The sequence below is a fragment of the Anolis sagrei genome, chromosome 11 (assembly GCF_037176765.1).
Source record: "Anolis sagrei isolate rAnoSag1 chromosome 11, rAnoSag1.mat, whole genome shotgun sequence".
Lineage (NCBI taxonomy): Eukaryota > Metazoa > Chordata > Lepidosauria > Squamata > Dactyloidae > Anolis > Anolis sagrei.
Genome location: NC_090031.1, coordinates 24295189 through 24306382, shown reverse-complemented (window position 1 = coordinate 24306382; position 11194 = coordinate 24295189). Strand labels below are relative to the sequence as shown.

Here is an 11194-nt window from a genome sequence, read left to right as displayed (position 1 = left end):
GATTCCGGCCATGAAAGCCTTCGACAATACATTGCCTTGTAATGTTTCAATGATAAACCTGCCCTTTGAACTCACAAGGCCCACCGCTATCATAGGACCCTCCTTAGAACAGTTGGAATAGTGTCGAACATCTCATTGCTTCTCCTTTTCCTTTTTATGTGTCAGGCTTAAGCCCGAGGGCAAGGAACTCCTCTGTTGTTATTCGACTTGTAAAGCACCAGGTACTGCAATCTTGCCATTTAAATACATGATCACGATGACAACAATCATCATCACTGTGTTAATTTTTTATACACAATCTCCACGTATCTGGATAATATGTTCTCTTAAGGATATAACAAAGTGACTGTGATAATTCAAAAAGAAGCTATAGCAGTACAAGTTGTCATAATGCTATGACTCCATTGTTAATATGATTTGTACCTGCGATATTTAAAAAATGGCTTGTAAATATTTCAAATTATAAAAGGATTCCACATATATATATATACACACACACATACAGTAGACTCTCGATTATCCAAGCTTCGCTCTGTATCATCCAATGCAATCTGCCTCCCGCCCAGATCCACAGCTGTTCCAATACATTGTGATGTTTTGGTGCTAAATTCATAAATAATTTACTATATAACATTACCGTGTACTGAACTGTTTGTTTTCCTCGATTTGTTGTAAAACGTGATGTTTTGGTACTAAATTTGTAAAATCATAACACAATTAATAGGCTTTTCCTATTAAAGGGAGCCCGCAGAGGATTAAACCACTGAGCTGCTGAACTTGTTGACCAAAAGGTTGCAGGTTCGAATATGGGGAGCGGCGTGAGCTTCCGCTGTCAGCCCCAGCTTTTACAAACCTAGCAGTTCGAAAACATGCAAATGTGAGTAGATCAATAGGTACGGCTCCGGTGGGAAGGTAACAGCGCTCCATGCAGTCATGACTTTGGAGGTGTCCTAAGAACCCCAAAGGCAGCTAGAGTGTCCACTGAGGGGCTCCGATGATAGGAGTGATATCATTGTCATGCTGTCTTTATGGTCGAAGGAGGTGGGCTGGATGGCCTTTCGGGGCCCTTCCTATGGATCCGGTGTCCTTTCCGTCAGACCTGGAGGGCGGCCGAAGGAGGGCTGTTCTGGGTCCGCTCCCGGGAGTGAATCTCTTCCAGATCCCACAGGATCCCGAAAAGCCTCTCAGTCACAGGGTCAGCATCTAAAGCCATGAGAGACACAAAGCGAGTCCATTGACTTATATTCATTGCTTGTCTCTCCTCCCACAGGCCTCTCTGGGGCCAACCTCTGCCCAAAAGGCACCAGCTGGGATTCATTATTGAGTCTTGTCCATCTCACATTTTTATTACACTCTGTAACACACTATATTATTATTATTATTATTATTATTAGTTTCGGCATTTTTATTTATTATTTATATATTATTTATATATTACTTGTATATTCGTATCATTATTTATATATTATTTGTATATATTTATATTATTTATAGTATGATCAATATATTATTTTATATACTATTATTTTATATATTATTTATGTACACTATTATTTATTTTGTATAGTATTATTATATATTGTATGTTATATATACAATATTATTATATATTATTTGTATATTATGATCACTACTTTTTATATATTTAATATATATATATTATCTATATATTCATATTGTTATCAATAGATTATTTTATATACTATTCTTTGGAAGCTTTTCAACAGAGGCTGGATGGCCATCTGTCAGGGGTGATTTGAATGCAATATTCCTGCTTTTTGGCAGAATGGGGTTGGACTGGATGGCCCATGAAGTTTCTTCCAACTCTTTGATTCTATGATTCTATGATTCTACTATTATTTTTGCATATTAATATATTATTTTCAATATTATTTTGATATTTATATATTAGTATCATAAATTATATGTCATTTATATTTGCTATATATCATTTTCAATATTATTTAGATATTTATATCCACTGGGCACGACAGGTTAAACTGCTGGGCTGCGGAACTAGCTGACTGAAAGGTTGGCGGTTCAAACCCAGAGAGCAGGGTGAGCTCCTGCTGTTAGTCCCAGCTTTTGCCGACCTAACAGTTTGATAACATGCAAATGTGAGTAGATCAATAGGTACCACTTTGGTGGGAAGCTAACGGCACTCCATGCAGTCATGCCAGCCACATGACCTTGGGAGTGTCTACGGATAATGCCGGCTCTTCGGCTTAGAAATGGAGATGAGCACCACTCACCAGGGTCGGACACGACTAGACTTAATATCAGGGGAAATTTTTACCTTTACTATCAATATATTATTTCATATACTATTATTTTTATATGCTACTTATCTACACTATTATGTATTATATTAATTATTATTTAATTAATAATTGTTAATCAAGATATAATAATAATATATTATTATTTATATACTAGTTATTAATTATATAATAATTAATATTGTTATTTATATATTATCAATATATTATTTTATATACTATTTTCAATATTATGTTAACTTGTTTCAAGTAAATAGGTTATAAGTCTCTTCCAGGCAGTATAAGAACTGTAGTATTTCAAGATCAACAACAACTACAATAATAATAATGTAAAATGCTTCCGGGTCCCAAGATTGCATTCCTTTGCAGAACTATAGGGAATGCCCTACAGAGCCATACCTTGCTTTGAAGGAAAGTTTTCCCCATTTTCTAGAGCCAACAGTTCCATAGACTTTTCCCTATAAGAGAGGAACGAAAGACATTAGAGAGCAGCCGTGCATGAGTTGCCTGTTCACATTGGCTTGCTTTGCATCCCTAAAATATGAGACCATTTCTATTATTATTATTATTATTATTATTATTATTATTATTATTCCAGGGTGTAATAATAATTCCCTTTCTCGTAATAATAATAGTAATAATTTCCTTTGTCATAATAAATAATAATAATAATAATAATAATAATAGATAAAGTGGGATATAAATAAATAAAAATAATAGTAGTAGTAATTCCGTTTGTCCTAATAATAATAATAGTAATATTTTTCCTTTGTCCTCATATTAATAATAATTAATAATAATAGTTTGTAATAATCCCCTTTGTCCTAATAATAATAATAATAATAATAATAATACTTTTTGTCCTAATAATAATAACTCCTGACCTCACGATCGTGTTAAAAAACAAAGTATGGATTGTTGATATTGCAATCCTGGGTAACAGCAGGATTGAAGAGAAACAACTGGAAAGGGTAACACAATATGAGGATTTAAAGATCGAACTGCAAAGATTCTGGCACAAACCAGTCAAGCTGGTCCCAGTGGTGATCGGCACACTGGGTGAAGTGCCTAAAGACCTTGGCCTGCACTTAAACACAATTGGCGCTGACAAGATTACCATCTGCCAGCTGCAAAAGGCCACCATACTGGGATCTGCACGCATTATTCGCCGATACATCACACAGTCCTAGACACTTGGGAAGTGTCCGACGTGTGATCTAATACAACAGCCAGCAGAGTGTATGCTGTGGACTCATCTTGCTGTGTTTCAAATAATAATAATTCCAGGTTGTTATTCCATTTCTAATAATAATAATAATAATAATAATAATAATAATAGGTAAAGTGGGAAATAAATAAAATATAAATAGTAATAGTATTAATTCCCTTTGTCATAATAATAATAACAATACTTCCAGGTTGTAATAATAATTCCCTTCCTCCTCCTCTTCCTCCTTCTTCCAGGTTGTAATTAATATTATTGTTATTATTTATAATTATTATTATTAATTGCAACCTGGAATAATAATAATTGTTATAAGAAAAGGGAATTATTATTACAACCCAGAATTATTGCATTTCTTGTAATAAGAAGAAGAAGAAGAGGAGGAGGAGGAGGAGATAAAGTGGGGTATAAATAAATATAAATATAAATCCCACTGGAGCATTGCAGCGCACCCAAATACCTGGGAGTCACTCTGGACCGTGCTCTTACCTACAAGAAGCATTGCCTGAACATCAAGCAAAAAGTGGGTGCTAGAAACAATATCATACGAAAGCTGACTGGCACAACCTGGGGATCACAACCAGATACAGTGAAGACATCTGCCCTTGCGCTGTGCTATCAGCCAGCACGTCAACGACTTAAATCTAGAAATAGTTTTCTAAGATCTACAGAGACACTCGCTGGAACACCTCAGCAAGCAAGAGTCCAAAAGTGGCAGGCTCAAACCCAGAACCCCAACCAATGGCTGATATCAAATGAGAGACTCCCCCTGGGCACACACAAGACTGGGCGACTTGGAAGGTGCTGAACAGACTGCGCTCTGGCACCACGAGATGCAGAGCCAACCTTCAGAAATGGGGCCACAAAGTGGAATCCACGACATGCGAGTGTGGAGAAGAGCAAACCACTGACCACCTGCTGCAATGCAACCTGAGCCCTGTCACATGCACAATGGAGGACCTTCTTGCGGCAACACCAGAAGCACTCCAAGTGGCCAGATACTGGTCAAAGGACATTTAACCAACTACCAAGTTTGCAAAATTTGGTTGTTTTTTTCTCTGTTTGTTTGTTTTGTTCTGTTAGAAATGTAATATAATGTTCTGGTTACGGATGACACGATAAATAAATAATAAACATAAATAATTATAATAGTAATAATTGCCTTCATCATAATAATAATAACAATAATTCCACTTTGTCATAATAAATCCTCTTCTCATAATAATAATAATAATTTTCCTTTGCGTTGTATTATAGAAAATATAATAAAATTCTTTCAATTTTTTTCCTTTTTCCTCATATTAATATTATTAATAATAATAATTCCATTTTCTAATAAAATTCCCTTTGTCGTCTTAATAATAATACCAATAATACTCTCCAAATGCATTGAGCTGAAGGTGTGATGCAGCTGAAGGTGTGAAGCCAAGGCAACTCCTGTTATAAGGACAGTATCCAGACCATGGGCAGTTGTGATTCCGTGTACTACCCGCCTGTTCTTGTGGGTATGATTGGGTGTGTCTTCTCGCGGACTCACCCGCTGGGCGCCAGGGCTGTGGTGGCAACCAAGTGCCGGAAAAGCAGGTGGGCCTCCAGGTGGGGGTCCAGGGGGTCGCTCCACTCCCGCAGGGTCACGCCATGCCGAGTTTTGTCGCAGCCCACACCTGGCAGAGCAACAAAGCAACACCGTAAGATACATACATAGATAGATAAGATAGATAGATAGATAGAGGCATGGCCAAATGGTTCTAAAGTACCATATATACTCGAGTATAAGCCGACCCGAATATAAGCCGAGGCACCTAATTTTACTACAAAAAACTGGGAAAACATATTGACTCGAGTATAAGCTGAGGATGGGAAATGCAACCACTGCAGGTAAATTTCAAAATAAAAATAGATACCAATAAAATTACATTAATTGAGGCATCAGGAGATGAAATGTTTTTTAATATTTACATAAAACTGTAATTTAAGATAAGACTGCCCAACTCTATTATAACCTTCTTCAATGTAAACGTACTTACATATCCTTCCAACACTAATAGAGTAAAATAATAAATGTAATAATAATAATAATAATAATAAAGTAAAATAATAGAAATGCAATAATCTATATAAATAAAAATGTAATGTTCGTTTGTGGGATTAACAGAATTAAAAAACCATTGGGGGAATTGACACCAAATTTGGACACAATACACCTAACAGTCCAATTTATGTCCTCCACTCATAAAAACACTGAAAAACACAGCAGAAGGGACATAAAAAGCCCCAAAAAGCTAAATGATTAAAAGCTAAATGACAATACAGAAAAAAGGGAAGAAAGAGAGAGGAAGGGGGAGAAAAAGAAAGAAAGAAAGAAAAGAAAAGAAGGAGGGAAAGAAAGAAGGAAAGGGAGAAGGAAGCATGGAAGCAAAGAGAGAAGGCAGGATGAGAAGGAAGAAAGGAGAGAAAGAGGGAGGGAAAGAAAAAGGGGGAAGGAAGGAAAGTTAGAGAAGGAAGGAAGGAGAGAAGGAAAGAAAAAAGGAAAGAAGGAAGGAAAGGGATGTAGAGAAGGAGGGAAGGAAAGAGAGAAAGAAAAGAGAGACAAGAAGAGAAAGAAAAAGGGGGAAGGAAGGAAAGAGATAGAGAAGAAGGAAGAAGAGAAGGAAAGACGGGAAGGAAGGAAAGAGGGAGTGGAAGAAGGAGGGAAAGAAGGAGAGAAAGAGGGAAGGTTGGCCACAGCAATGTGTGGCGGGTACAGCTAGTAACAGTAATAATAGAGTAAAATAATAAATGTAATAATAATAGTGATAGGGTAAATACTATAAATGTAATAATAATAAAGAGATTAAAATAATACATGAAATAAAAATAATACTAATAACAGAGTAAAATAATAAATAACCTTGACTCGAGTATAAGCCGAGGGGAGCTTTTTCAGCCTGAAAACTAGGCTTATACTCGAGTATATACAGTACTTACAAAACTAAAGTTCTGGTGGTGAACACTAGAGGGTGCTGGTGCTTTGCTTCTAAAGTGTTGCTAAAGTTTTGGTGGCAGAAATTGCAGAAACTTTCAAAAATTTCATTATTATTTCATTACTGGAGATGAAAGTTTTGTTAGAGTTCTAAAATTTTTACCACCAGAACTTTAGCAACACTTTAGAAGCAAAGCACCAGCGCCCTCTAGTTTTCACTACCAGAACTTTAGTTTTGTATGTACTTTAGAACCATGGATTGCCCATGTCTAAATCTATATAAATAAAAATGTAATGTTAGTTCGTGCTACCATCAGAACTCAAAAACCACTGGGGAAATTGACACCAAATTTGGATACAAGACACCTAACAGTCCAATTTATATCCTCCACTCAAAAAAATTGATTTTGTCATTTGGGAATTGTCGTTGCTGGGATTTATAGTTTACCTACAATTAAAGAGCATTCTGAACTCCACCAGTGATGGAATTGGGCCAAGCTTAGCACACAGGGCTCCCATGACCAATAGAAAAAACTGGGTTTGGTGTGCATTGACCTTGACTTTGGGAGTTGTAGTTCACCTACATCCAGAAAGCACTGTGGACTCAAACAATGATGGATCTGGACCAAACTTGACACGAATATTTCATATGCCCATATATGAACACAGATGGAGTTTAAGAGAAATAGACCTTGACATTTGGGAGTTGTAGTTGCTGGGATTTATAGTTCACCTACAATCAAAGAGCATTCTGAACTCCACCAATGATGGAATTCAACCAAATATGGCATACAGGACTTACATGACCAACAGAACACTCTGGAAGGGTTTGGTGGGCATTGACCTTGACTTTGGGAGTTGTAGTTCACCTACATCCAGAGAGCACTGTGGACTCAAACAATGATAGATCTGGACCAAATTTTGCACAAAAATTCCATATGCCTAAATATGAACACAGATGGAGTTTGGAGGAAATAGACCTTGACATTTGGGATTTGTAGTTACTGGGATTTATAGTTCACTACAATTAAAGAGCATTCTGAATCCCACAAACGACAGAAATGGGGCAAATGTCCCACACCGAACCCCCATGACCAACAGAAAATACTTAAGGCCATCCAACCCAACTCTCTTCACCAGGGCAAGAAAATGTAATCAGAGCCCTCCTGACAGAGAGCCATCCAGTCATAAATATAGATTTATTTATTTATCGTGTCATCAGCAACCATACCTTTGTGTTACAATTCTAACAGAACAAAAAAAACACAGAGATTAAAAAGAAAAAGAAAAAAAACACACAGATTTTGCAAACTTGGTATTTGGTTAAATGTCCTTTGACCAGTATCTGGCCACTTGGAGTGCCTCTGGTGTTGCCGCAAGAAAGTCCTCCATCGTGCATGTGGCAGGGCTCAGGGTGCATTGCAGCAGGTGGTCAGTGGTTTGCTCTTTTCCACACTCGCATGCCGAGGATTCCACTTTGTAGCCCCATTTCTTAAGATTGGCTCTGCATCTCGTGGTGCCAGAGCGCAGTCTGTTCAGTGCCTTCCAAGTTGCCCAGTCTTCTGTGTGCCCAGGTGGGAGTCTCTCATCTGGTATCACCCATGGATTGAGGTGCTGGGTTTGGGCCTGCCACTTTTGGACTCTTGCTTGCTGGGGTGTTCCAGCGAGTGTCTCTGTAGATCTAAGAAAACTATTTCTTGATTTAAGTCATTGACGTGCTGGCTGATACCCAAACAGGGGATGAGCTGGAGATGTCTCTGCCTTGGTCCTTTCACTATTGGCTGCTACTTCCCGGAGGATGTCAGGTGGTGCAATACCGGCTAAGCAGTGTAATTTCTCCAGTGGTGTGGGGCGCAGACACCCTGTGATAATGTGGCATGTCTCATTAAGAGCCACATCCACTGTTTTAGTGTGGTGAGATGTGTTCCACACTGGGCATGCATACTCAGCAGCAGAGTAGCATAGCGCAAGGGCAGATGTCTTCACTGTGTCTGGTTGTGATCCCCAGGTGGTGCCAGTCAGCTTTCGTATGATGTTGTTTCTAGCGCCCACTTTTTGCTTGATGTTCAGGCAGTGCTTCTGGTAGGTCAGAGCACGGTCCAAAGTGACTCCCAGGTATTTGGGTGCGCTGCAATGTTCCAGTGGGATTCCTTCCCAGGTGATCTTCAGAGCCCGGGATGCTTGTCTGTTCTTAAGGTGAAAGGCGCATATCTCTATCTATATTTATCTCAACCAGAGATAAATATAGATAGATAGATAGATAGATAGATAGATAGATATGATTCTCTCTCACACACACAGATATAGTATCACAGATTTGAAAGAGACCCTTAAAGAAGGACTATGATATGTTGCATATTCCAGGGTGGGCAAACCAGACAATCTCCACATCAACACTGACAAAGAAACAACAAGAAATACTATTTACCTACAAGCATAAAGGAATTACATATATTAGCAACCAACACTTTCTCATTACTTTATTTTCCAGATCACCAGACTGGGCCACAGCAACGTGTGGCAGGGAAACAGCTAGTATAATAATAAATGGTGGGATTGTGAGGCTGTCCTACCGTCGCGGTCCCTCTGGAGACAGCAGCTCCACTTGTCCCCGCGGAAGAGGCCCGGGTGGTAGGCGCACAGCTTGGCCGGGTTGCGGGCGCAGGCCTTGCGCAAGGCTGACAGCCACTGGTGCAGCTCGGTCACACACTGCAGGAGAGGCAGGCACGGCAGCGTAAGAGGAAAGCTAAGAGAAGAAGGCCTGCTTTCTTCCTTCTCCAGCTCTGGGAATCCCACCTTGCACTGCAGGTAGGCGGTGTCGGCTCCTCCGGCGGCGTTGGCATAGATGACCTGCAGGACGTTGGCGCTGCCGAAGCTCTTCTCGTCCACCTTCTCTGCGGCCAGGATGTCCGCCAAGGGCAGGAAGGGGCTTTTCTGCAAGGAAGGGATTTTCTGCAATGCACTCCCCTCCCCATGCATGCCCCTCATGCAATTGGCTCAGAGAGTACGCCACTAAGAAAAGGCACACATGCAATAAACATTAAATATAAATAGTAATAGTATATAAAATAATATATAAAAATAATATACTGATAATATCTAATATGTAAATAATAATGATAATAATTGTTCTGTCGCGCGCTGGGCCTGTAAATAATTGTCTTTAAATAGGACGTGTGACTTGACCCCAGCGGGAAGCCAGGGGGCCCCAAAGAGAAGTTCTCAGAGGTTTTCCACCACAAATAGTCTTTAGATGGCTTGTGAAGTATAACAAAGTCCTTTATTAATGAACAATCAAACAGAAACTTCTCTTGTCTTCAGAAAGTTAAACAAATGATTCCAGGCTTTTATGCAACTTGTGGCTTCCTAATCTTGTCCACGAAGGACAGGCAATTGTCTTCAATAACTAATTCTTTACTTTAAAGGAAAATCCCCTTTTTTAACTTCTCCCAGGCTGACTGTAATCTAACCCTTACTGATGTGGGCTCCGCTACCGGGTCGAACTGCGTCTCGAACGCCGAGTGGACCTACCAGTAAGGCTAGTAGATTCTCCAGCTGGAGTTCTTTGGTCTTTAGGGCTGTTTCCCTGGAAATCTTTGGAGACTCTTAAGATTGTTCTCCCCCGGAAAGTCTTAACGGTTGAAGCTTTTGTACAGGAGAAGCTTGAACACATCCTGTACATTAGCTTTCCTTACTGAGACTAACTAAAAAATGGCTCCCTTCCCTTCCCAATTGCCCTGAGCAAGGGGCGGAACCAAAACTTAACGATGATGGACAGGTGACTTGCCCTACGACTGCAACCAAAGGAAGCCACCTTTCTGTAGAACCTCTGAAACCCTGGACTGCAAGCAAACACTCAATACAAAGCAAATAACATTGGAGCACCTGGTACAGCTGTACCAGCACAATAATAATAATATAGAAATAACCTATAATATTATTATTTATTAGATCTATCTAATTATTATTATTATTATTAATAATAATAATAATAATAATAATAATAATAATGAATATACTGTGATACACTGAAGCATGAATGCCTTGGCATAGGCTTCTCACCTGGGAGTCGGGCCCCTTGGAGCAACAGAGGGCTTCGCTGCTGAAGGAGAAGTAGAGCTTCTCCTTTGAGGAGGAGGAGGAGCAGGAGGAGGAGGTGGAGGAAGGGTGGAGTGGCCCTTTGCCTTTTTGCCTGTGGAGGAACAAGGGCCCCTCCTTTGCTGCCGGGAAGGGGAGCGGCGCCCCCTGCAGGTCCGGCTCTGCAAAGGGACACCCCGAAACACAGTTAGCGCCAGAGTCAAACACAAAAAGTTCTGGTGGTGAAAACTAGGGGGCGCTGGTGGCAAAAATTTCAGAACTCTAACAATACTTGTTTGTAAATTTGTTTGTAAATTTGTTCCCCGAAGGCTTCTCTGCTGCCAGGCCGATCCGGCCCAAACATGGCCCACGAGACCCTCCATGACCCAACTTAGCATAATGGCCAGGTTTGGACCCAAAGGACCACCCAGAGGATAGAGGAAAGGAAAAGAGCGGCGTGGAGTGGCCAGGTGGAGTGGCCCTCTGTGACATCACTGGGAAAGAAAGGGAGCAAAGTGGCTGCTGCTAGATGGGATGTGTACTGGGGGCAGGGGGTAGAGGAAGGAAAGAGAAAAAGATAAGAAAGGAAGAAAGACGAAAGCAGAAAAGCTAAGAGAGGAGGGAGGGAAGAAAAAGAAGGGAAGAGAAGAG

The 11194-nt window shown here is 39.9% G+C and overlaps 1 protein-coding gene across 2 annotated transcripts in view; it reads right to left on the bottom strand.

The window, feature by feature from the left end:
- Positions 1–271: 271 nt before the first annotated feature.
- LOC132763497 (ras GTPase-activating protein 4-like) overlaps positions 272–11194 on the bottom strand; it is a 35246-nt gene continuing 24323 nt past the window's right edge. Inside the window, exons 16-21 of one of the 2 annotated variants that reach the window (XM_060757011.2) lie at positions 10529–10725; positions 9263–9400; positions 9040–9175; positions 5042–5168; positions 2679–2737; positions 272–1203 (exon numbers count right to left, since the gene is read on the bottom strand). In XM_060757011.2, coding sequence (XP_060612994.2) covers positions 1094–1203; positions 2679–2737; positions 5042–5168; positions 9040–9175; positions 9263–9400; positions 10529–10725 — 767 coding nt within the window. In that variant the 3' untranslated portion in view covers positions 272–1093. The remainder of the gene's footprint in view (positions 1204–2678; positions 2738–5041; positions 5169–9039; positions 9176–9262; positions 9401–10528; positions 10726–11194) is intronic. The other variant, XM_067472036.1, reaches the window with a different exon arrangement.